Source organism: Bactrocera tryoni, chromosome 1, assembly GCF_016617805.1.
Source record: "Bactrocera tryoni isolate S06 chromosome 1, CSIRO_BtryS06_freeze2, whole genome shotgun sequence".
In the NCBI taxonomy this organism is placed as follows: Eukaryota; Metazoa; Arthropoda; class Insecta; order Diptera; family Tephritidae; genus Bactrocera; species Bactrocera tryoni.
This window is the reverse complement of record NC_052499.1, coordinates 81,904,421-81,932,349: the sequence shown is the minus strand read 5'-3', so window position 1 is coordinate 81,932,349 and position 27,929 is coordinate 81,904,421. Positions and strand designations below refer to the sequence as shown.

The following is a 27,929-nucleotide window of genomic DNA, read 5'->3' as shown; positions in this document are numbered from 1 at the left end:
AGGGCATAAAATACGTACTTAAGTACATACATATGCGTATGCATATTTTTACTTATGCATACACATACATACACTACGTACATACATAGATATATGTATAACAATGAAGGATGCATATTGCAAACAAAGAAATAATAATAAAATAACAAGTGAAATAAGTGAACAAAATAAACAAACGGACAGAAATATGTGGGAAAAGTGAAAAGCGTAAATATATAATAGCCCTGATTCTTTTGATTTTTGGCGCGATTCCCATTTTCATTCGCGCAGTGAGCACCATATATAGCATACTACATCATCCATACATATGTGGGGCAAATGAGAAAAAAGTAGTAATAATAAAACTATGTAAGTATATAAAACTGAAGTGCGCGATAAAAATGTGGACTGCTGTGCTGCCATTAAGGGAGTGCTTTAAAAAATGCTGCAAAAATGTACCAAAGAGAGCGATTGTTTTTGGCTGCCTTTGAGAAATATTTTCATTTTTTCAAGTTACTAGCAGTTTTTTATCAATGAAATACTCTGCAATAATATTTTTTGTAGTGGATACATAAATGTTTATATATACAAGGTGTGTCATAAAAATAACCGAACTTTTTGGATAAAAACTAAAGTGCACAATATATTATCTTTGAAAGTTATTTAAACGAAATAAACTACAACATTTGCAACGATCAACCAGCGTATGCATAGATATATATTATAGGAAAGTTCTTCAGCAGCTCTTCTACTTTAATGTTGTTTTTTAGTTTTAGAGATAGAAAATAGTCACATGGCCAGAATGAGATCAGGCGAATTGATGAAATCCGTTTGTCTATGAAAAATTCGTTCACTTTTTTGGTCTTAATAAATTATATGAATTAGTTTGTAATGAATTATATGAATTATATATGTGGAACAAAATACACACAAATCTTTCTTTTAGCCAAATCTTCAATTAAAATACTCAAAATGGTAGTTTTACTCGTATTTCTTTTAAATTGTCACGACCATTTTGAAGGCATTACATGGGTTTAACGGTTTAAAAACAAATATATATTTTTATTGACTTATTTAATTCTAAAATATCACTAGGATATTGTTCTAAATTCCAAAGTTTATCCAAGTAATAGTTTTGAAGATACAGCTTCGAAAAGCTTTTGCTTCCCCGGCGGGTACTGCGTCAAATACTTTCGAAACTGGAGTGTTCTGTTCTGCGCCACGGCACTTCTCATCGTACCACCTGGTCTTTTGCCTTTTCCGAAAAGCAATGCTTTCGTTTGCAGCTGTACGAAGGAGCTTGAAACGTCGACGCACAGTTCCCTTATACCGAATTACTAACGAATGTTCTCAGAGAGCAGAAGTGCAAGTCGCGTAGAAAATTGTTCGGCTGTCTGTTGTGATTGCAGCTTCTCGACGTCGAACCTTCCTTGTGTTTGTTAACGTGCGTTTTTTGCTGCACAGAGGCGGGTGCGAATCTTGGCTGCAACAAGATAGTGGTCCAAGTCGATATTGGGACCTCGGAGCGAACGCATATCTAAAACACTGGAGAAGTGTCTTCAGTCTAACACAACATGATCGATCTGGTTGGTGGCTTTTCGATCCGAAGACAGCCAGGTAGCTTGCTGAATTTTCTCATGCTGGGATCTAGTACAACAGATAACCATATTTCAAGACCTGGAGAAGTCGGTCAGCCTCAAACCCATTTGGTGATGTTTCATCTTGGAAGCTGAATTTACCGACCGCCGGCTATCTTCTTTGCCCACCCAGGCTTTAAGTTACCAAGCACGATTTTGACATCATGGCGGGCGCAGCACTCCAAGCGGTTATAGAAGGCATCTTTGGTCACATCTCTTTCCTTCTCTTCCGTCGGGGTGTGGACACAAATCAGCGAATGTTGAAGAACTTCGCTTTGATGCGGATTGTGGCTATATGGCCACTGTAGTAAATGCCACAAGGGCCTACTCGTCTCAGACCTTGTCCCGTCCATCGCACTTCTTGAACGGCGGCGATGTCAGCCTTTATTTTTACGAGGACATCAACAAGCTGGGCAGCGGCACATTCCCAATTAAGGGACCGGACATTCCAGGTGCGTGCTATTAAATCAAAGTCCTTATTATGTGGTTGTCATCAAAGAAGGGGTTTCCCTGCCGAAGCTGTTTTTTTTACTTTTCATTGGGGGCGTTTTTTACGTGGCGGATCCCAAACCCAGCACGCAACCCTGTAGAGGGATGGTTCGTCTTCAAGATATAACTTAAAAGTCTCGCACGAAGAAAATCCTTCGTTCAATTCGTTTTGTTCAATTACAACTATTAAAAAAAGTCGAGAAGTCTTCACCAACATTTTCAGGTTTTTTGTTTTTCTTTCGTCCAGTACCTAGTAAATGGTCTTAATTAACACACAACTTCTTCCTTTTTTCTTTTGATAATCCTATAACACACTAGTGAACGAGGACAAAACTTCGAAAGCTGTTTTTGCTCTCACGTCATTAAGCGCGTTTTACGTGGCGGATCCCAAACACCAGCACGCAACCCTGTAGAGGGATGGTTCGCCTTCAAGATATAATTTAAAAGTCTCTATATGCACGAAGAAAATCCTTCGTTCAATTCTGTTTATGTTCAATTACAACTATTAAAAAACGAGTCGAGAAGTTCAGCTTCACCAACATTTTCAGGATTTTTGTTTTCGACGCAGTACCGCCAATACCTAGGAAGGACCAAATGGTCCTAATTAATACACAGAAAAGAAGAAACTTTTTTAACTTTTACTTGTTACGCCAATTAAGAAGAAGAAGAATCCTATAACACGTTTAGCTGTCAACACGTATAAGTTTTTTTCCGAAAGACTGCTGAGTATTTTTCTTTGAAAATTTTTCTTTTGAAAATAGGCTGTTTTTTCACGAGGAAACCCTAAAATTGTGTGATTCACTTATAAACACAAAATTTTATATTTTCTCTTACAGGATGTCGTGATTGCGTTTGAAAGAAGGTGAATGTCTCCTTTAATGCTGAAACATTTAGCTAACGCTGTTCGATTATATGATTTAAATACAAAGTACGGTTATTTTTAGGACACATCTTGTATATATATACCCATTGATAAAAAGAAGCGTGCTATCAACGAAAAGCTCCATTGAGAGAAAGAATTTTGAAAAAAAAATTTAGCATTTTTATAAAAAAAAAATCGTAAGGCCAAACTTTTTTTAAATAAAATGTATTCGTATTTCAGTGATGACTTTTTGTTGTTGCGAATTTTATGAACTGTTTTAAGGCAAATATTTCAATTCAAGTAACAAATTCGATTGGCAGCGCTTCACTTTAAAGAAAGCTTTGCATGCAGCAGTGATATATTTATGTATGTATGGTATGCACGCCTAGAATATGTATATAATAAATAAATAGTACTCTAAATAAATGAAAGCTATTTTTATATGTAAGTATATCTCTGGCAATATGTAAAAGTAGCTTAAGTTGACGCGAAGTATTTTCATTTTTACTAAAACCAAATTGAAAACTTGAAGCTTGTGATGCTTAGTTACTGACTGTAGGTCCCCTTAAGCCACTTTTACATTTCACCACAAATACATCCATAAATATAAATATATAACGCCACTTTCGTGCAATTTTTCGCCTTCACCCAAAATCCCAAAAGAGCTTTTTTGAAATAATGCTTTTCCATAATATTTTGCTTTGCAGCTAATTAATATTAAATTAAATCAAACAAATTGCTTACTTTCTACAAAACTTAGCTGGTAATGAAAAAGAAACGTATTACGCAACAAACTTAATATTTAAAACTAATTGTTAGGTCTTTAATAATGTTTAGTTCGCAGTAAAATGAACAATGCAATTTAGAAAACCCTTGAAAATGTTAAAAAAAAAAAGTTTTTGTAATTAAAACAAAATTCGAACTTGGAAAACTTTTCGGTCTTAACGGAACTCATTCATAAACTCAACAAAAATCAATAAGAATTTTAGAAACATTTAGAGAAACACTTAGTGAATAATCCAAACAAAAAGCGGCTTACCTCAGTTTGTAAAATTTCTACCTCAATCTTTGGATATTGCAATTAAAAAAGGAAAAAGGTGTAAATATTTTGCAATAGTGAGAAAAAAACAAGCTACATATGTAGTAAAAGCTAATATTTTTTGCAGTTTTAGCGAAATTGCTTACAAATAATACTTTGCTATGAGATGATATTTGCTACTACATGTTATATAACTGTATGTATTTATTATTTATTTATACTACAAGCACAATGAAGCTTAAACTAAGCAATTCTCGACAAAACATCGAAAAATATTTGTGTTTTTTTCGGCATTCTTTGCTTACCTGGAAGCCAGGTGGCAGCGGATCGTGCTGTATGGTCAGCTTGATGTCGTCGCCCGGTTTCAGTAATTCCATTACAGCCTCCTGATGCGTGGCACGCGATATATCCACGTCGTTCACTTTCAAAATCCTATCGCCCATACGCAGTTTGCCGCATTTGTGTGCGATGCCATCGGGCACGACCTGCAATTCGATTAAGTTGTGTTTAAGCAACAGCAATTAAAAGTACAAAATTTTATAAGCGACAAACTCCATTAGCTGTATTTATGATAAAATTGGGCTGTTTCAAGTTTATAACCTTTAAAAATAAAATTCAACTTAAACTAACGCTCCTGCTTAAGCTACAAAGCGCTTGGCACTACATTAGCAGCCTGCTCGCATTGCATCCCCTCATTTGCATTTGCGCCGGCAAGGATAAGCGCAAGAAAGGCGCAAGCAAATGGAAACTTTAGTGAACACTTGTGTAATTTATGTAAAAGTCCAGCACAAAACATTATTACATGCCAACACAATACAACGCTGCTGCAGTGGAAGGGAGCGACTTCCATTTGGCGCATTCAGCATATATTTGTAGCTATGTTTGTATGTAAATTGTGCGTGGATTAAGCGAAGCTGACAATGAAAAATTGCCGCTTATTAAAATAACAAACATACAATTTTACAAAATACAACTTTTCAACACATATTTTTTGCGAACAAATGCAAATGAAGTGAGAGTGTACAGAATGTAGTTGTAAGTTTTAACACTTTTTATCGTAGGCAAGATACTTGTACAAGGTGCGTTCCGAAGTAAACAGGATTTAAAAAAAAACACAGAAAAAATGTTTTTTTTCGGCAAAATCAATTTATTTTATTCAAAATAGTCTCCTTCTGCTTCAATACAGCTTTTTGCACGGTCCAAAAGCATGTCGAACGACTGTTTTAGCTCGTTGGCCGGTATGGCCGCCAGTATGCCAGTGCAAGCCTTTTGAATGGCCTCTACGTCTGCATAACGCTTTCCTTTCATGGGCAAATGCATTTTTCCGAAAAGGAAGAAGTCGCACGGTGCCATATAAGGTGAAGACGGGGAGTGGTTAATGGTCAAAATGTGAGTTTTGGTCAAATAAGCGTCCTACGAATGCTGGACTCTGAGCAATTTTTTGTCGTCAGTCAATTTGTGCGGAACAAACCGTGCACACACCTTTCGTAAGCCCAAATGTTCGGTCAAAAATGCAATAAATCGATGTTTTGAAGATATTCAATTCCATTTCCATGAATTTCGACGGAATTTCCGGTGATCACGGATTTTAATTGGCCCACATGTTGATCGTCATTTATGTATGTTCTCACGACCACTTTGAAAACGTTGAAACCACTCGGGCACTCTGCTACGGGATAGGCAATCATCGCCATAAACTTGTTTCATCAATTGAAACGTTTCGATAAAAGTTTAAAACAAAATTTAATGTTAGCTCTTTGTTCGAAGCTCATTTTCGCACCGATAACACAAACATACTGACACTTAAAACGCAATAACTTCACTTCCAATCGATGAAATGTCATGAAATTCTTACTGGACAATCGATTAAGATAGCATATTCCAACGCAACAGTTTACTTTGGAGCGCACTTTGTATACTATATACAACTGAGTAGCAGAAAATTGACATAAGCCTATAATATTTTGAACTGAAGAAGTTAAAAGATAAGATATTAAGAAGATAGACAGTTTTTGAAAACAAAAAAATCTGTTGGAACATAAGAAGGCAAGGTCAAGGTTTTTCAAAAGCCTTTTTTGACAGATCACGCGTGAGTTGTGTCAAGATGTAATGTTATATTTGTTCAGTATTGTTTGGCATTTCGTCATGGAAAGTCTTACTCCTGATCAACGTTTACAAATCGTTCAAGTTTATTAAAAATTCACGTTCTGTAAAGTATGTGTTTCGGGCGCATCGCTCAACTTATGGTCAACATAATAGGCTTACTGAGTGCAGTTTTCGAATTCGACCGTATAGACCATGTATAGCACGATGACCGTGGATAGTCGATTCGGCGCCCATATGTAAAGTCTAAAGTCTATGCGTACAATCGCGCTTCGATTCACGTCTTGGAGCAAAACATCACGCGTGTCATTCGCCAGTTACCAGTCGAAATGCTCGAGCGAGTCATCGGAAATTGGACTTAACGGATGGACCATCTGAGAAGTAGCCGCGGCCAAATTCGAAAGAGATATTCTTCAAAAAATAAATGCTAAAGAATGTTTTTTCGAATAATAATAAACATTCTCCATTTAACTTGATATTTCATGTTTTTTTTAAGTAGGGAGCCTCCAAATGGATCACTCTTCACAAGATAAAAATAAAAAACTTTAAAGTTGGTTATGTGAATTGAATTAAGGTTATGAAGTCGTTGAAAACGTCGCCGAAGTATAGTATTTTGCGCAGTCTACTTTATCATGAACACAAGTATTTGAGTGGCACAAAGCATCGAAACTTGCCGCATGTGACTCATCCATGCGCTACTGTTAATGCCGATAACGTCAAAAGAAACACGCTTGGAAAATCGTCGTTTTAACGTGAGGGAGATAGCAGAGGATAAGAAGTGGGTTTACGAATATGACGTGGAAACTGTTCAACAATTTAGCAAATGGCGCTCTAAAAACGAGCCTCAACAAGTGTATGAAAATTGGATTACATGTTGCCGTGCTTGTATTGACTCAGGTGTCTAATTTGAATGCGACAATAAAGATTTGTATTAAAATATGTAAAGATGTTTGTTCGTTTAGAACTGTATTGGTTATCTGCACACCTCGAACTCATGATGATAACTTAATGAGATCTCGAGTGTCACAGAATGAATTTCATGATAGGCCCCAGTAAAGAAAAGTTCAGTTATAAACTTTTAATTGCTTAAGGCTCGCCTAAACAGCTCGAATAAATTTTATATGATATGATTTCTATTTAAGATTTATGCTTTTGAAAAATAAGAAGTCACCACGGTAGCGATTGATTAGCTATTCAAGATAATACGAATTTTCTTTGGTGGAAAAAAGAGATATTTTATATATAAAATGCTGTTTGAAAGTAATGAAACTGCGTTATTTCAAGGTAGGCAAATTTTAGTTTGCAATTTTATTAATAGAAGTCGGACTTGTAGTACTATTCAGTTTTCACACGACGCTTTTTGTGCCAAGAAAAGCTAGGCCCAAATCAACATAGTTAAGTTTTTTAAATATAGTATAACAAGATAATGATTAAATATATATTATTGGTTACTTACATGCGATATAAATATGCCCGGCTCATGTGAACCGAACGGCACACACGAATGGTCCGTACCGCCGATGATGCTGAAGCCCAGCGACCCTTGATTCTTCGGCAAGATAACTTCCTATAATTTGAATAAAATGAAAGGGTTGAACTAATGTGCCGACTACAATAGTTACGAATGTGAAATAATATTTACAGTATACTTTTTTTAACAAATCGTTTACAATTTACAGAAAATCAAATTTTGAAAGACCCTCGAAAAGCGCAATGAGTGTTTGGTTGATGATGTGTGCGATAATTGTTGGTGATATTTACAAACAAATTAATTTACATAGATATTCACTTAATAAATAAGTATTGTAAAGCCATGTTAATGAAAGCAGAAGAAACTAAGAAACATACATTTGTACATATATAACTGTGGACCGTATTCAAAACGACTTATTTGACTTGAGAAGGTTTCCTCTTAAGTAACTTTAATTTTAATTTAAAAAAATATTTCAAGAAGACTTTAAGGAGTATACATTAAGCGACAATTTTTCTATGCCAAAAAATCCACTTGCAGCTTGAGGCAATAAAACGACTAAGTCGAGTTAAGTTGTCTTGTCGAAAGGCCACAGTTGGATATGAAGTGATGTCCTTTAATTAAACTTTTTCTTAAGCAATTTCGTGCTATTGGCGGTTTACTTATAATTTTTTTATAAACTTTTTTTTATGTGCTTGAAGTATGAGTGTATTTGTGCATGCAAGTAGTTAGTAATATGAATATAAATAATGACAGCGATGATTAAATTTAACTGAAGCGATAAGAAAACTTTAGGAAATACCTGAGCTGACTGATGTTCGATGCCAAAACAAACGTGTGCGATAACAAAACAAGTGCGAATTCCTTACGCTATCGTGATTTTCTTTTAATTTCTTACTAATTAAATTGTTGTATAAATAAGTTCAAAATACAAATATTTATATTGCGCAGTATCTACTCAGAAATATATATCTTTTTTAATTTTTTATTGAGCGTGAATTTCGGAATACAAAACAATTCTCTAGTAGATGAATATATTCATGAGGAGTTTTAAATAAAATCTTAGGGGACACACCTGGTGTGTAAAAAAAAAAAAAAAATTTTTAAATATTAAAAAAAAAAATAGTGAAAAATACTGTTGTCTTATACCTTAAAAATAACATACCAAAATTTTAAATCGCTATCTCGAACAGTTTTTGAGTTCTAGTCTCCTATAAGCATCAACAATTTATCTTGTAACCCGTTTTTCTCAAAAGCATTTTCGAAGCGTGTTCTACCAGATAAGCCTCTTAACTTCTTTCACAATAATACCTTCACATCACCAAATCATTTGGATTCCGATCAAAAAATGCGTATTTTGGACAACTGTTATTATCTGGATCATTCAATAAATTTAACGACCAAATTTTATCGAGATTATGTTTTCAGACTAATACTTGGGAATGTGATATTTGAACATTTTTGATCTCAACACTGAATCATTTCGGGAAATCGGTAGCCTCTTTATAAACGAATAATAGCTCGAGTACCTACTGAAAATAGCTGAACAATATTACCTATAAAAGACCATTTTTGTCTGTTAATAAGAAAAAAATTGAAAACTGTAAGGCCGAGGGTCTTCACGTTACAGAGGTGTCTAAAAACCTATTTTTCAGAGTACCAAGCCAAAGAAAATACTTGTATATTCATTTTCTTTGACACACCCTAACCTCTAATCATAGTTGGTTCATTGTATGCGTTTGCTTATTAACAATGGGGTGGGGAGCTCTACGCATGGTTCAAACCAATTCAGCCATAACCAAAAAAACACGTTTACTTCGGTTGCACCTTGATAACTGCGAGCGTTCAGTTCGGGTTTTCCATACAAGCACTCGATTCCGATCGTGTAGTTTGTGTGACAGCTATGTGATATAGTTGGCCGATATCGACAGTTTCGACAAATGATCAGCTTCTTTGGGAGAAATAGACATGTGCAAAATTTCAAATCGATATCTCAAAAACTGAGAGACTAGTTCGGGGATATACAGATAGATGGACAGATAGTCATAGCTAAATCAACTCAGCTCGTCAAATACCCTTATAAAACAGAAAACTACATCAAAGGAAATGAATATATCACACAGATCAATGTCAAGCCTTACTCGAGATGATCTCTACATGAAAACCAACCGGCGGTCAACGATTAACTTCTGACAACACGCTTAAAGCAAATTAGGCTCAATAGATGCAAGCGACTTCGTCAGTATTAGCGGTCAATGGCCATGAAAACACCTTTTTTACGGTTGAAAAATTATTGGCCGACTGGAAAGTCGAATTTTCAATCACAAAATGTAGTCTATGTGGTCAGTGTTGGAGAACATGTCCTATCGAACGAATCCCCAACTTATATATGGAGAGTCCTAAACAAGTCTTTATTTCGAACAGCGATAAATTTTTACATCCCTCATGCAATATATGCATTATTCAGTAAAAAAATAATTTTAAAGAACTACAACAAAAGAAGAACTTTATTAAAAAATGAAGCATAGTTTCATTTGTTGGTTCGTAATAAGCATTTTCAATTTTCAAAATGCGTGAAAACTATTTCTATAACCGAAATCTTTTCAAAATTCCGCAAAATTCAGAGAACACAGTTTCGGGCAGATCTAATCTAAATTATTTTCTCGGCACCTGCAAGTTTTATCCGTCAAGTCGGGCCAAAGCTGGCATGCAAAGACGACATTCAAAAAATATTCTCTTTTTAATATAAAATACGCAAATGTGTACATATGTATGTATGTATGTATGAAAACATATACTTGGCTGATGAGAACCGCTCGTTTACTCTTCATATGACGCATATATCGTGTGTGCAACAACAACAGCTGTGCGCCAAGATGCGTCACTTCAGCCATAAGCCATGGCAAATATCAAATATTAACAAAACGAGCGTTGCTCTGAATTATTCTTGGTAAAGTAAGCAGCGCAGCCAGCGAAACAGCACCCACAAAGGAAGTAGAGAGTTTCGTTAAACTTTTTGTTTAATAATATTAACAAAGTGCAAATCCTAAAGTAAGTAAAAGCACAAGGAAAACTGCTCCAAACGCAGCGGAAGCCAAGCGTGTGGTTGTGTAAAGAGCAACGACAGAGTGTGGCTGTGTTGGTAATCTACAAGCAGCGACATTTGCACTTTCAATAAGGGAAAAAAATTCATGGTGGCAAAAAACTTTGCACCGAAGCTCACAATGTACATGCAACGATTTTCTACCACAATTTAAGAAAGTTTTTGCTTTAGTTTCCCTCACTTTGAAGATGATAATTCTTAAAAGCCAACAGCCAAAATGATATCATCCAAAGAAGCAGGAAAAATATTTGCAAATGAAATTAATTCCAACTATTTAGTGACTTTGTCGAAAACTGTAGTAATATTCTAACTGCTGTTAAGTTCAGGAGATCAAACTCAAAGTAAGGCAAAGCGGAATGTTCTCGCAAACGAGGGTAATGGAAGATCGGGTGTTTTTGAACATAAGTATTTAGTATCTACTCATCTACTGAAAACAAGAATTTGTACGGCAATATTAACCAGATATACTTATAATTTATGGTCAACATAATCGGCCTACTGAGCGTACTATTCGCAACACCATCACCCATCTTGAGACCCAGCATTCATTATTGGATAATATTCAAACGAAAAGACCACGTCAAGCACGCAGTGCCGAAAATATAGCAGCCATAACTGAGTGTACATTAAGACCGCGGAGAGTCGATTCCGCGCCTTTCGCAGCAACTGACGTATGGAATGACTTGGCGCTTTTTACGTCAAGGGCTTAAATTTAAAGCTTACGACAAATGACAGCTTGCGCAAGATCTGAGCCGGCTCGAACTTCCGAAGCCACGCCGCTTCGCTCTATGGGCTCTTGAAAAGTTTCAAGTTGGTTCTTGAAAAGTTTCAAGTTGGTTCTTGAAAAGTTTCAAGAAGATCCGACGTTTGAGAGCCAAATTTTGTTCAGCGATAATGCCAATTTCTGACTCAATAGGTATGTAAACAAGCAAAATTGCCACATTTGGGACGAAGAGCAATCTGAAGAAATTGAAGAGCTGCCATTTCATCCCGAAAAAGCAACGGTTTGGTTTGTGAGCCGGTGGCATCATCAGTCCATATTTCTTCAAAAGTGATGCCGGTGAGAAGGTAACCGTCAATGTTAACTGTTATCGCGCTATGATAAGCGACTATTTGATGCCTGAAATTGAAGCTCGTAATCTCGGCGACATTTGGTTTCAACAAAACATCCGTTTCCCACACATCGCATCAATCAATGGATTTATTGAGAAAACACTTCGGTGAGCAGCTAATTTAACGCTTTGGGCTGGTCGATTGGCCACCAAGATCTTGTGATATCACACCGCTAGACTTTTTTCTGTGGAATATGTAAAATCTAAAGTCTCTGCGGACAATCCCCCATTTAAGACGGAGCCGCGGCCAATATTTGAAAAAACAAATAATTTACAAACAAGTAAGGAAGGGCTAAGTTCGGGTGTCACCGAACATTTATACTCTCGCATGATAAAGTGATAATCGAGATTTCATTATCCGTTATTTACATATTTTTCAAATACCGTATTTGTGTAAAGTTTTATTCCGCTATCATCATTGGTTCCTAATGTATATATTATTATACAGAGAAGGCATCGATGGAATTCAAAATAGCGTTATATTGGAAGAAGGCGTGGTTGTGAACCGATTTCACCTATATTTCGTACATGTCATCAGGGTGTTAAGAAAATATTATATGCCGAATTTCATTGAAATCGGTTAGTAGTTCCTGAGATATGGTTTTGGTCCATAAGTGGGCGAGGCCACGCCCATTTTCAATTTTTCAAAAAGTCTGGGTGCAGCTTCCTTCTGCAATTTCTTCCGTAAAATTTAGTGTTTCTGACGTTTTTTGTTAGTCCGTTAACGCACTTTTAGTGATTTTCAACATAACCTTTGTATGGGAGGTGGGCGTGGTTATTATTCGATTTCTTCCATTTTGTGAACTGTATATGGAAATGCCTGAAGAAAACGACTCTGTAGAGTTTGGTTGGCATAGCTATAGTAGTTTCCGAGATATGTACAAAAAAAAACTTAGTAGGGGGCGGGGCCACGCCCACTTTCAAAATATTACGTCGAAATATGTCCCTCCCTAATGCGATCTTTTGTGCCAAATTTCACTTTAATATCTTTATTTATGGCTTAGTTATGACACTTTATAGGTTTTCGGTTTCCGCCATTTTGTGGGCGTGACAGTGGGCCGATTTTGCCCATCTTCGAACTTAATCTTCTTATGGAGCCAAGGAATACGTGTACCAAGTTTCATCACGATATCTCAATTTTTACTCAAGTTACAGCTTGCCCGGACGGACGGACGGACGGACAGACAGACATCCGAATTTCAACTCTACTCATCACCCTGATCACTTTGGTATTTATAACCCTATATCTGACTCTTTTAGTTTTAGGACTTACAAACAACCGTTATGTGAACAAAACTATAATACTCTCCTTAGCAACATTGTTGCGAGAGTATAAAAATGAATTGCCAAAGAATGTTCTTTCGAATAAAAATAAGCATTACACATAAAATTTGAAGTTTCTATGTTTTTTAATTGAAAAAAAGTAGGAAAAATGGATCACCGTTTAGTATTTTTTGTAACCTAGCTACAAAAAAAAGCTACAACTTGGTTACAATTATTATCGAGTTTATTTCGTAATAAAAATAATTATAAATATTTAGAAAGATTACATAAAATTCATCCTTATTATTTGGAACAGAATAAAATGAACCAATGTTTAACCCTAAATATACAGATATTACTATTCAACTAAAACGAAAGTATGAAGTATGTCAAGTTAGCTGTGGTTTTTCAATATTCTTTCGGGAAATATTTCTTATTTAAAGAGATGCCATAATTTTTTCTGAATTTATTTCAGGTACTAAAACATAAGATCTGGTAAACAGAAATTCATTACTGCACCAAGAGATTACTACGTTTTACTGTCTATGGTGAATGATTATTGTGAGTTCGCCCCAAGAGAAGTTCTGTGCCTTCAAAAGGGCAACAAGTTATCAAGTGGCCTACATTCAACATAAATCGAATCATCCTTACTATTCTAGATGAAATCTTTAATCGATAGCGAAAATAATGGATTTCTTTTTACTAGATCTCCATCAGCTAATTAAACAAGTAAGGAAGGGCTACGTTAGGGTGTCACCGAACATTTTATACTCTCGCATGATAAAGTGATAATCGAGATTTCATAATACGTCATTTACATATTTTTCAAATACCGTATTTTTGTAAAGTTTTATTCCGCTATCATCATTGGTTCCTAATGTTTATACTTATTATACAGAGAAGGCATCAGATGGAATTCAAAATGGCGTTATATTGGAAGAAGGCGTGGTTGTGAACCGATTGCACCCATATTTCGTACATGTCATCAGGGTGTTAAGAAATTATTATATACCGAATTTCATTGTATCGGTCAAGTAGTTCCTGAGATATGGTTTTTGGTTCATAAGTGGGCGACGCCACGCCCATTTACAATTTTTAAAAAAAGCCTGGATGCAGCTTCCTTCTGCCATTTCTTCCGTAAAATTTTGTGTTTCTGACGTTTTTTGTTAGTCGGTTAACGCACTTTTAGTGGTTTTCAACATAGCTTTTGTATGGGAGGTGGGCGTGGTTATTATCCGATTTCTTCCATTCTCTATAGAGTTGGTTGACATAGCTATAGTAGTTTCCGAGATATGTACAAAAAACTTAGTAGGGGGCGGGGCCACGCCCACTTTTCCAAAAAAAATACGTTCAAATATGCCCCTCTCTAATGCAATCCTTTGTGCCAAATTTCACTTTAATATCTTTATTTATGGCTTAGTTATGACACTTTATATTTTTCCGGTTTTCGCCATTTTGTGGGCGTGGCAGTGGGCCGATTTTGCTCATCTTCAAACTTAACGTTCTTATGGAGCCAAGAAATACGTGTACCAAGTTTCATCATGATATCTCAATTTTTACTCAAGTTACAGCTTGCACGGACGGACGGACGGACAGACGGACGAACAGACATCCGGATTTCGACTCTACTCGTCACCCTGATCACTTTGGTATATATAACCCTATATCTGACTCTTTTAGTTTTAGGACTTACAAACAATCGTTATGTGAACAAAACTATAATACTCTCCTTAGCAACTTTGTTGCGAGAGTATAAAAAGAAGAGAAGAAATGTGCTTCGCTTTCGAATTTGTATGATTCTTAACTAAGATTGAGAGACAAATTTTATTACTTGCATGAAGTGTGGCTTCATATTTTTATTCGTTAAGTGTCTTCCTTGTTATTTGCAGCTAGAATGAAAACAGTTAACAAGGTACTCTTCTGCTAGATTACAGTGTAACAGGGTTGCAAATAATGCATTACAAAATAATTGAATTGACATGTCAATTAATTTTTTTAATTGAAAATCAAATATTTTATTCAAAAAATTTTTAATACAAAATTCGCAGCCCTTCAGTGGAAACAACTTCTGTGACACGACACCATGTAGATGGCTGGGTACTACATGGTGTCGAAATTATATTTTCATCATCTTCAGAAATTTATCATAACAGACATGTCTTAAATTATACAAGTATGAGTACCCGAATGAAAACTAGCCTATTCAAGTAACCTGGTCTAAGCTTAACTCCCAAGAAAAGCTATCATGTAAGAACGTTGCTGCGATGGCAGCCAGATAAAATTTGTTTCAAATAATTTTATACCACTAAAATGCGCATATCATTACAAACATATCGTCACCTAAAATGCAAAGTAACGTAACATTACTTTTCATAAGTTTACATGCGAAAGAAAAAAGATATAATAGAAACCGCTCATATTGAAACAAAATATTAGTTTTGGTTATAAAACGGTTATATATTGGTTATATATTAGTTATATTGGTTGTATCTGACGGCGGAAGCTGAAAATTTTATGCTACATACTATGCAATAAGTAACGTGATGGAGTGAATCAAAAGCAATACAAAACTTAATTTCGTTATCTGATACGTTTTCTTGCATTTTAGCTGAGGATATATATAAACTACTACCTAAAATAAATTGTTTAAATTCACGAATGGTTTTTATGAGAAAAAAATATAAAAAGTATTGTGCAGCTTAAAGTTAGTAAACAATTTGATAACCCACCACAGGCAGGCAGGCTTGATAGCATTTTATTGATGTTTGTATGTAGATGTGCGGTTACAAGCGCAATTTTATTTAGATAATAAACCTCATTCATTGACAAACTCAAGAGTTCTTTAAATAAAGTATCTACATGCATACATTTAACTATATCTAACAAATTTCAAGCGTTCAAATGCGAAAACAGATTTCGAAATTTGAAATGAAAATTTTATAATTTAAAAAAAATTTAGTTTGAGAAAATTTTGTGTAAAAAACTATTAAAAGTACCACTGATTTTTTCATGCAGTATAAAAATGATAATGTACTACTGTGGGCAAAAAGTAGTAAGACTTTTTAATTTGAATTTTTTTCTAGGTAAATATGACTATCAGTACCATCTGTGCCAATGTCAGACGAAAATAAACATTCATGTTTAGTATACGCTTATCTTTCTGAAGTACATAAAGTGCATTCGGCGATTTTTACGATAAATGAAATTATTGAACAAAGAAGTTCCATTAAATTTTGAATTCGAGATCAAATTTCTGGGCCCGAAAGATACAGAATATTGGAGAAGGTATTCGGTAATAATGGTTTGTCGCAAGTAGGAGTTTTTGATTGGTACAAATTATTCAAAGAAGATCGAGAACGGCTATCAACATCCACTGATGATCAACACGTCAATAAAATAAAGAAACTGGTGCTTCATAATCGACAATTAACAGTCAGAGAACTTACTGGCATCATTGGAATATAGGAAGCATCAGTGAAAACCATTTTCAAAAAATCATTTGGGCCTAAGAAAACTAAAAGCACGATTGGCTCCAAAATAACTAAATTTTTTCGAAAAACAGCGTCGCGATAACGTCTGTGAAATAATGCTTTCCGACTACCAGGGTGTCATGGGACGAATTATTACTGACGATAAGTCTTGAATCTATGCTTACGACCCGGAAACAGACGATTAATCGGCCGAATATCGGGGCAAAGCTGAAAAAACCACAATAAAGCAGGTTAAAAATCAAAGTTATGTTGATAGTTTTCTTCGATTATCGAGGTGAGGTGCACTCCGAATTTTTTCGGATCGGCCAAACTGTCAACAATGGACACTATTTGAATGTTATGCGTCCTTTGCGTGAAGCTGTTTGTAAAAAGACGCCGGAATTATCGGCCGAAAACTCTTAGTTTTTGCACCACGATAATACACCATCTCATACTGCATTGATTCATCGTGAGTTTTTCGCCAAATTTTCAATCAATATCGTGCACTAACCATTCACCTGATTAGCTCCGTGTGACTTCTAGTTATCCTGCAAACTCAAACGATCGCTCCGGGGAAACCGTTTTGAGTCAGGTAAAGACATTAAACGTGAATCGCCACGCGCATTGAAAGCGGAAATTGACTTTAATAACTGTTTCGAGGATTGGAAAAAACGTTGCCACTAGTATTCTTTGTTTGTATTAAAGGGTTTTACTTTGAGGCAGGCGAGATAGATTTCGAAGAAAAAATTAAGAATTGTGAACTTATGAACAAAGTCTTACTATTTTTTGCCCACAGTAGTACTATATTGAAAATATGTATTTCTTTTATTATTATATGTATTTCTTATTATATTGTGCTAGGTCTTTCTTAAACAAAATCTCCATCTGTTTCTACACTTTAACGCTTCATTCATAACGGTTTTTATCGACTATTTATTTGGCGCATGCACACACACACACGTAAGTCTGTATGTATGTACTTATGCGGATAATTCAAACCGCCCATTTCAATAACCTTTACAACTACCGTTAAAGTGAAACCGTAAATTTTAGTTGTTGCACTAACTACTCGAAAAGTAACTGAAAACCATTGACCAATAAGAGTTTGTGTGATGAGAGTTAGTTATATACGATTTGGGTGCGCCTAAGCATCCGGTTAGCAGCCGCAGTTGAAACTTCTTAATTATTTACAGTAAAAAAAAAAAATAAAACAAATTATATGAAGATTATGTAATTAATTTTGAGAAAACCATGAATAATGCCGCAAGTTATAGCGAAGGCATGGATGCATGGATAAGTGTGCAATCAATAACTAAATATGCAATACAGCTTCCCGCATTTTTGCCGACTACCGTGTGAACTTAAAGTGTAGCGCTGCAACTGTTTTTTTTTTTACTTTTTTGTTTTTTTTACTTTTCTGTTTTTTTTTTTTTTCTTTTTGTTACTTGTACTTCTGTAATGTTGTAAATTTTCTTTTGTTTTTTGCTTTTTGCATTTTGTGCACACTTGTCTTAAGTATTCTGTGTGTCTACTTCATGGGTCAATATTTTTTTTTGATAATCACCTCACTGATCAGTGGCTCCGCTAAATGGTTATCGGTGACACGCGTCATTACGGTTTCCGTAAATGTCGATTTCGTTATTGTTTCGGTTATGCGACCCAGCTCCGTAGGTGCCGCGGGGAACATGGGCAGATCGGGTACAGCCTTATTCACCGTTACGGTGACCGAGGGTCCAACGCCCACCTCATTGCCACGCGCCACATTCACCTGATGTTGACTGCCACCGCTGAGGAAGTGCGCCGGTATCATCGCTTGGAAATCTTCACTAGTCAGCGGCCGGAGCGGCGGCACCTGCATTGAGCGCAAATTGTTTTCCCAGCATTACAAGCAGTTCACACACAAGATTAGACATATACATATATTTGTTTTTGTTGTTTTTATTGCAATTGTCATTTTGGTGGGGTTTTTCAATGACGTTTCGTGCGTTTGATTGTTTGGTTGGATTGCGTTTTGGTTAAAGAGTTTCAAAATTTTTTGTATTAAATCAAAAGAAAGAAAAGAGAAAATAATGCTTGTTTAGGTTTTTGGGTTATAAATTCGGCTTAAATAACTAGATTTTTTAGTGTCGATGTGTTAAAGCAATTTTGCGCTCATATATATTCATACATAAGGATGTCTAAATTAGCCAAAGTGATAACTGTTATACTAAGTAAATAAAAATAATGACCGAATAAATCAAAAATAATTTCATGTAAACGAGCATCGACGGTTGGCACCCTGTATAATTAAAATTTATAAACTAAGCAATAAATAAATAGTCCTAAATAGACGTAAATTAAATGCGTACGAACCCGATTAAACATAAAGAAAAATTTTGCAGTGAATTGTTGCAAATATGTATATAGTATATATATATATGTATATAAATATAGATTTATATGTTTATGCAGGTGTAATAAAGGATGTTTATATTATTATGTATACCATGGGGTGCAGGAGTTTACACTGGGCTCTGCAAAATAGTAGTACATACAGTAATAAATTCGTCCAAGTACACATTTAACTCTATGTATTCATGCAATAGACAAACACAAACACAATACTGCGGTTAATTGGAAATAAATTGATTATTTATTTATTTTAGATTAGCACACAATAAAGGTATAAGTAAATAATCATTAAAAATATATACTTCCGCATTAAAGGCGGAAATTATTAAACAAAATAAAAATATCATCAACAATTGTTTGTTATCCGGTGAAAGAGTTCAAATATTAAGCAGAACTGCGTGCCACACGCAAATGCAATGTGAAATTCATAATTTACCGCGAAATTTGCAAACCACTCTGAACGCGTACTCACCTTTCAATAGCAGCGCTACAACAAATATTAATTTTTATTATAAAAATAAGGCAAAAAATAATAATAAATATGTATTTAATTTCGTAGTTCATACTTATTCTACTAATAATAATTATCTGATAATAATTTTTATATTTTTATTTTAATTTTTGTTTATATTTTTTTTTTTTCAACTATGCTGTTCCTTTATATACGTTTTAAAGTTTCCAAAACTGTTATAATTAACTGTTTTGGCTTTTAAAGTTATTTACTGTGATTTTTATTATTTTTAGTACATATACTAAAATAAAAATATAAGAAAATGTACAAAAAAATACACAAAATCGACTTTTTGACATAAAATTAGATTATGTTATAAACAAAAAAATATTATTTTTACTGTACAAATAATGCAAAAATAATAAGTATTTAATTTCGTAGTCTTATTCTACTATTAATAAATATCTAATAATATTAAAAAAAAAAATTATTTAATTTTTTTAAATATTTTTTTAATCTTACTGTTCTTTTATATAATTTTTGAAGCAACAAAAACTGTTAAAAAATCCTTTTTTAGCTTCTAAATTTATTTACTGTGCTTTTTATTAGTTTTAGAAATTACTTGCAAATTTTAGAACTCAAAAACTTTTATGTACATATATTAAAAATACAAAAATTCGAGTTAAGCTGTTATTACTTTTCGACATAAAATTAGATTATACGAAGAATAAACTAAAAAACGCACAAAGTCGAGTTAGGTTCTTATTACTTTTCGACATAAAGTGAGGTTATGTTACGAGAAAAGCCGAAAAATATACTATCTTTAGGGTGCAGCAAAATATTTATCACATAAATCTATTGTACTGCTGTCAATACGAAGCAAAAACATTTCGAACTAAACAATTTTTACATATATTATTTACAGTCTTTTGATAGTTTTACAATGGCAAATGAGCTTCGTTGCAAGTCAAACCTGATAATCAACTTTTAGAGTTAATTTCATAATATTTTTAACCTAAAAGTCCTAATTTTTAACCTGTACAACTTTCAATTTAATCTATTCTAACCTCAATATATAGTACAGTGGACGATGTTTATATTAATAAGGGGTTATATATGATTTGTGTGACGTAACTAAGCAAACGAACTCTATATCTGTGGTCATATACCGAATTACTTTAAGTCGAATTAAAATATAAGCGGTTATATTAACTAGTGACCTACAAAAAATCGATTTTTTGCATATATCAAATGCATATACATATTTATATTTGAGTATATTTTCAAAAATTTTAGGTTGAGCGGGCAAATAGTTTTGGAGATATTAGCGTATTAAAAAACATTAACTTAGCGTAATCGGTTTCCAAAACTTTAAGTAGCTACATGGGTTTTTGGGTTTCAAAAAAATTAATTTTTTGTTGTCTTATCAAATTCAACAACACCTCTAGAATATTGTCCTAAATTTTTAAGTTTATCCGAGTAATAGTTTCGGATATACAGCCTTGAGAACTTGTGCCTTCGAGGCTAGCTAGGCTAAGTGGGCTATCTTTAATGGCGTCCCAATTTTCTGAGTTTAAAATATATTTTTTTCCAAAAAATTTTAGAATTTCTTTGTTAATAGTGTACGTTTGTACAATCAAAATGTCTAATAAAATATTACATTTTTTATAAAATAAAAACAAAATTGAAAAGGGCTGTTTTTTAACCGAGGAATCAATCCTATGTAACCTCTTAACTTAATGTAATCGTCTTCCAAAATCAACTTTATATTGCTTAAAAATACCCTGCTTATACTTACCTTGCCAGTAATTTGCAATTTTAACGGTAAATTATGTTTTCACATTGGCAATTTTTCGCAACCTTTAACTCAAAATTAGTGTTTGGTACAAATACAATGGCACCTGTACAATACTCGTTAGCAGGTATGTATGTGAATGCAGAGGTGCAGGGGGTAATGCTTGGTATGCACGCGACTGTATGAATGTTAAAGCAACATAACTCAAATTACTTTAATACAATAATTATACGATTAAATTGAAGCAGTTAAGCGCGTGAAATACATATGTGTAATTTTGAAGCTATCAACAGCTGTCAGAAGACGAGCAGGTAATATTATAACGGTAGTTTTTTCGAATATTTGCGCGCTGAAAAATGAGTAGATACATTGAATGGTGGTGTATGGATGACTGACTGACAAACAATAATTATGTGTTTAACTAACGACCAATGCGTATTTTATGTAACTATGTAACGTATTCAATACAAATCGGTTACAGACAGACACACAATTAATACTGATTAATGTGGAGTAAAGGAAAAAGAATCAAACCTTCGCTTTTACATACCTGAGTTTCAGCAGAAGCATCTGCGGCCGGGTTCGGGCCGGCAGCAGTCGGTGTCGCTGTCGGCTTATTCGCCGAATCCGGGGGCTGCGCGGCATTACCGTTGGCTGGTGTGGCTTCCGCTGGCGCATCTCCCAAAGGTATGGAATTTGCACGCCTGGGTGCTGGCACGGGTTGACCCGTGACCTTATCGATTTGTTGCTGCTGCTGTGGCTGTGGCTGTTGGTATGGCACAGTTGTTGCCGCAGTCGTAAAACCATTTGTTTTCGGGGCATTGTTACCACCTACACTAGCGCTAGTTAATGTTGCTGCTGCTGCTGTGGTGTTGGGTATCGTAACAGTTTTATTTATTTCGTAAGCCGACGGCTGCGTGGTGTAGTTAAATTGTTGCTGAGCTGGATACTGTTGCTGCTGTTGCTGTGCCAGTATGGGTGCCGCTGTGGGCGCATGTTGCAGATTAGTTTGTGCTTGCTCTGATATCATGTCGCCGATGGAGCGATTGAAGTTCGCTGTTGTAATAAAAACAAAGTGCAAAGAAAGGAAAGAAAAGAAGGAAATAATAATAAAAAAAAGAAGGAAATAATAATCGATTTTAATTTTAAAGGAAGAAGAAATGCGTAAAACAGCTTCTGCGTGCGTTTTTATGTACCTGGTCGATTGGCGAGGTAACCGGAAGGACTGAGGGAATTCAAAACAGCTGGACTGCGTGGACTCAACGGTGCCTCCAAGGGTCCACGGTACTCGCGCTGCAACACCAGACGCACAAACCGTTGCGGCTCAGTGAGACATTGCACCGCAGCATCATGACAGGCGTTCGTCATGTCATTGCCATTAATCTGTAAATACAAATCACACAGTGGTGGATTAAGCAAAGTACACAAACAACACGCCAGCATTTACAGTTTGATATGGCAATGACAACCGCGACAAATTGCGAATGTTAATGTGTAATTGCGAGCAATTCGCATACACAAACATTTATGTGTACATTAGGGTGTGAGTAGTTTGCCAGTTTAATTATTTTTATTTTTTTTTTTTTGTTGCAAACAGCTTCTGAAGTATCAGTTCTTGTTCCAAAAAAAGGTTGTAATGTCAACAAGCTCTTTATTTTTAATTTTATATCGCGCTTTACACATTATATTTTCTAATATATTTTATGTAGAATTTTTGTATATTTTACAACTGAAGCTACAATTTCCAAAAAGTGATTTTATAATTCAAAATTTTCCGTTCTACAAAAAAGTATTTTTTGATATTTTCCACCAAAACATTCCTTTAGAAGTTATACCCAGCCATAGTTATGCATCAAATGGTCTGAGCATTCAAACGCGTGATTTATACATGCTGTGTTGCTCATACGACATGGTGTACTATATGAAAAAGTACCTTTGATTCATAATTTTAATTGGGATAACTTTTAAAGGAATCTTTTTATGAAAAAAAAATTATTTTTTTTTTGAAGAACGAAAAATTTTGTATTAGAATATTACTTTTTCAAAAATTTAGATTTATTTATTTTGTCCATAAACAATTTATTGTTTATTGTTTGTATTAAAAGTGTAAAAAATCTCATATAAAATATTTGGAAAAAATTATTTAGGCACGGTTTAAAGAGCTTTTGGATGTTGGATCCTTGTTTTAGAGTAAAAACTCAAACTACAGACGACGTTTAAAAAAAAATAATGAAATTGGAAAATAAAGCACACCCTAATACACATATATACATATATGCAATGAACATATACATATACATATAGGTATACAGTAAAGTCATTATAGCATATGCGAGTTGCTGCATATTGTTGTTGTGGTGTCGGTTTAATGCACTTACAGCCATCACGCGGTCGCCAACCATTATTTTGCCGTCACGATGCGCTAAACCGCCTTCAGTTATGCGTGAAATGAAAATTCCATCGCAGCCATCCTTAAATGGTGGCGAGCCTTTGCCACCGGCAATGCTGAAGCCCAAGCCCTGTCCGATTTGATCACGAATTAAAGTCGTGTGTAGTTGTAAATAGCTCAAGGGGGCATCCTGCAATGATGAAATGAAATGCATGTAAAAGGCAAAAGTCAAATTGAAGTGGCGTAAATTGGTGCATAATCTTGAAAGGAGCATGATTTCAAGCTTAATTGCAGAAAATGCGACATATTTGTTAAGCTTAATAGAAGTTAGTGGAATATTAGCTAATAAAAATGGTTGCATAAGACAATACATTTTTTTTTAAATAATTCGAAAAAATGGTTGCAAATAACACTAATTCGTTAATTTTTTTTTAACAATTTTCATCAACACACTTCGAGCTGTTGATGCATATCGTCAATTTGTTATTACTTATCAAATATTCATATTTTCCAAATTATTTTTCAAATATTTGCAGCGAAACTTTTTCTGCATGAGCAAAATTCCGTTTACTATTTTCATTTAATTTTCGTTTGCAAAACCATTTTTCATGAATTTTACTAAAAATTCAACTGCCAAACTGACCGACGACCGACAACCTACAAAACCGACCTTGCCATTTTCCAAAACGCCATTTGTTGCACCCACCCCAACATGTTGCGGTTGGAGTTGTTGCTGCTGTTGTGATAAATTTGCCGCATTTGTTGGTCCTGCTGCTGTTGCTGTTGCTGGTGTTGTAAATACATTCGCTTGATAGCTGTTGAAGTTGGCAGGCGCTTGCTGTAGTTGTTGTTGTTGCAGCTGCTGCTGTTGTGGAATAATTTCAATCGGTGCCGGAATGAATTTTTCATGCTGCTGCGCTGCGGCCAACGGTCGCGTTTCCACCGATATCTGCAAGTGAAGAAAATTTAATTTGCAAATATTTGTATGTTTATATGCGAGCGCATTCGCATTCACATTGCAGTAAATAAAAATCAATTTGCAAACATATATTAAGCGACAATTCGCACTTTCACAGCGCTAATTGCATGTTTAACGACACAATTTACCGCAGCAAGCGTTTAATTACGCTACAAATGAGGGATCTGCGCAACTTGTGGCGTTGACATAACGACTATATGTACATATATACATATGTGTATTTGTTTGTGTAAACCCACCTGTGAGACCGAGCCATCTTCGCTAAACACTGGATGGCCTATTAGGCGTGTAACTTCGCGCTCCACCACCAACACCAACACCGCACCGCAGGCTTTCAACACCTGCACGGCCTGATAGTGATCGGCGTCGACCACATTTATGCCATTCACTTTCAGTACTTTATCGCCAACTTTCAAGCCGGCCAAATCCGCTGGGCCACCTTCGGTCACGCGTGATATGAAAATGCCTTCGTCATCGCCTTTGAATGGTGTTGAACCGCGGCCGCCCGCTATGCTCAAGCCCAGACCGGCAGTGGTGCGCTCAATATGGATTTCGTACTGTTCGAGACGCAGCTCGGTGAGACCGTCCACGGCATCTGTAATGGCAGAAAGAGAAGAATGCGTATGAGTTAATGTAATAGAAGTTTGTGGCATTAAATACGATTTGGAAGTAACATTTATGGCTACAAATACAACTTTATGACATTTTCGCTTTCAACAAATGCACTACCTATACATATATAGATAGGTATTCCCAGAAAAGTTTTGAGTTCAAGCAAGTTTCGTTGGTCTAGACTGTCTTTATTCACTGTTATGCGCTTATAGTCCTCCCAGCCAAGGGTGTAGCGCAGGGCACGTTGTTTGCAATGCACGTCACGTTTGTTATTATCATGTAGCAATGCGCTTCGACCACAAAAATGTAGGGCACACTCAAATTCACGAGCGCCCAAGCCACAACCAAGCCCACCTGTGGGTGAGCACTTAGTTATGATTTCAGCTGCATATGCAGCCGCGCCGACAGAGACACTTCAGCTGCCGCATCATCATTACCGTTACCATTTAGCATTACCACGTAGTATATATTTGCTTACCATATTGTCGGTTGCGCTCCAGCTCGTCGGTGTACGTCGTTACGATGCGCACACGTTTGTCCTTGCGCCGCAGCGAATTGCTCGGACTGCGATTGGAGGAGGCGAGTGAACTGCGTAAGCTCATATTGGCCGGACTGTTGCGGCCGCTGGTGCTGCCCAGCGAGCCCGAACGCCGCGAGCGGGGCAGCGTGTTGTCGCCCTCCTTTATTTTTAACTTAATGTTGAACATATTAACGTTTCGCTTGTCGTTTCACTTCTTCTCGTTTTCTACACTTATTTTCCTTATTCAATAATGCATGCGCTTGTAGGTTTGTATGTTTGTCGGTGTGACTGTATGTGAGTCAAAAATCGGCTTATACGCTTCACGTATTCGATATAAACAATAATATTTCTGCTTTTGCTTTCTTTATTCGTTGGTGTAACAGATTTTGTGTAAACGGATCACATACCCGCCGCCGCCTTTGTACTGTGCAAGTACAGACACACAATTATATCTAATGCATCATCATTCTGTAAAGAGCTTTTATCAATTTTATTATTTTGTGCAATTTCATCGAATCGCAAAACGTCTTCGGTCCTCGGCTGTAGAGGCAACAGTTGCAGTTGCCGGCGTACGGGTAGCTGAAGCAAAGTAGCTGGCATCTATGCGTACGCAATTTTATATAATCGCACAAGCACTAGAGCAAGATTTCAGCAGCAGTGCAGTGGAAGCGAGCGCTCAGGCAGCTGGCAAAGCCAATATAAGAACGTAAAGTAAAAGCATATGCATATATGCATGAGCACGGTTGAGTGTGTGTATATATATATGTGTTTGTGCAGCTGGAAAGCAGTGAAAAAATCGCAGGCACTTTACAAAATATATATTTGCTTATTGGATTTTAATGCGTTGAACTGCATCGATAATAGCTTTTGAAAGTGACTAGTGACTACACAATTCATCGCTTAAATCGTGCGACTAAGCGGCACAGCCAACGAAAGCTCCACGCGTGGCGCAATAATATATTTCTTTTTGGTACTTTGTAGATTTATTGCAAGCACTTATATATTGCTTTGAACGGTAAACTTAAATGCTAGCGGTATTTCGGAGATTTTCGAAAGGAGATTTAAGGAAATCGGGGATTATGGAAATTATTTTATCTTCTATTGCGAATATTTCTTAGTTTTGTTGCGATGACAATAATTTGATTTAAATTTTATTTAAGGGGTTCATGGGTTTCCTCGGGTAAAAAACAGTCATTTTTCAACAATTTTTTTCTCATATAAAAAATTTAATATTTTATTAGCATTTTTTATTGTTATAAACATACATTATTATTTCGAAATTTTTGAAAAAAAATATTTTAAACTCGTCCAGGATCTTCAAAACACATGTTTAGTTAAAACCTTAACTTAGAAGTTGGACTAAGGAAAAAAACTGAAAATTGGATTTTTGGCAGACATTTTTACAAAAAAAAAGAAAATAAAAATTTCGCCAATTTTTTTGTAGTTGTAATTGAAAAAAAATTCTTCGTCTAAGTCTTTAAGAATTGTATCTCAATCTTACCATCCCACTTCAAAAACACAGTTTCGTTTAATGAGGGCGCACTTAGCCTAGCTAGCCTCGAGCGCACAAGTTCACATGGCTGTATCTCCGAAACTATTACTCGGATCAACTTGAAAAATTAGGACAATATTCTTTGTTGTTGAATTTGACAAAACTATAAAAAATTCGATTTTTTGAAACTCATAAACCCATGTAACCCCTAGATAGTCGAGCCTCTAAAAATCTTAAAAATCGCATAGCGCGAGTTTGAGATTTCTTTCATATTTTTGGACTGTCGTGTTTCAACAAAAAGTTTAAAATATCATCCTAACTTTTAACTCTAACAATAACAACAACCATATCAGAACATCCCACATCACTCCTCCTCTATACCAAATGGTCACTATATGCGAAGACAGGAGTCCAAATATATATTTTCTGGTGACAATTTTTTTAAACTTTGCACAAGATTTATAACAATAAATACAATAATACAACAAAGTTTTAAATGGGATTGAAAATTTAAAAATATTTTTTTGAGTTTTCTGGAGAAAAATGGAGTTCATTGATGAAGTTGAACCTTTTTTTCATCCAAAGGGTATATAAAAGAAACCCCTGTGACTTCGGCTGCACCGAAGCTGTGATACACTACAAAGGTACCTTTTTTATAGCACAAAATGGTAAAAAATATCTTTATTATGATTTTAGCTATATGATATAGTGGTCCGATCTGAACGATAATATTTTCTACCAAATTCCTTGAAGTTACCACGGCAACTGAAAG

The 27,929-nt window shown here is 35.3% G+C and overlaps 1 protein-coding gene across 15 annotated transcripts in view; it reads right to left on the bottom strand.

The window, feature by feature from the left end:
- LOC120769560 (protein lap4) overlaps positions 1-27,929 on the bottom strand; it is a 160,776-nt gene that overhangs the window by 54,152 nt on the left and 78,695 nt on the right. For 7 of the 15 annotated variants that reach the window (XM_040096724.1, XM_040096645.1, XM_040096651.1 and 4 more), the window contains exons 14-22: positions 24,773-25,128; positions 24,225-24,503; positions 23,544-23,744; positions 22,362-22,548; positions 21,716-22,221; positions 18,093-18,380; positions 7,566-7,676; positions 4,312-4,491; positions 4,007-4,033 (exon numbers count right to left, since the gene is read on the bottom strand). In XM_040096724.1, the coding sequence (XP_039952658.1) occupies positions 4,007-4,033; positions 4,312-4,491; positions 7,566-7,676; positions 18,093-18,380; positions 21,716-22,221; positions 22,362-22,548; positions 23,544-23,744; positions 24,225-24,503; positions 24,773-25,128 (2,135 nt within the window). Of the gene's footprint in view, positions 1-4,006; positions 4,034-4,311; positions 4,492-7,565; positions 7,677-18,092; positions 18,381-21,715; positions 22,222-22,361; positions 22,549-23,543; positions 23,745-24,224; positions 24,504-24,772; positions 25,129-25,623; positions 26,144-27,929 lie in introns of all 15 variants that reach the window. The other 8 variants (XM_040096617.1, XM_040096624.1, XM_040096631.1 and 5 more) reach the window with 5 other exon arrangements.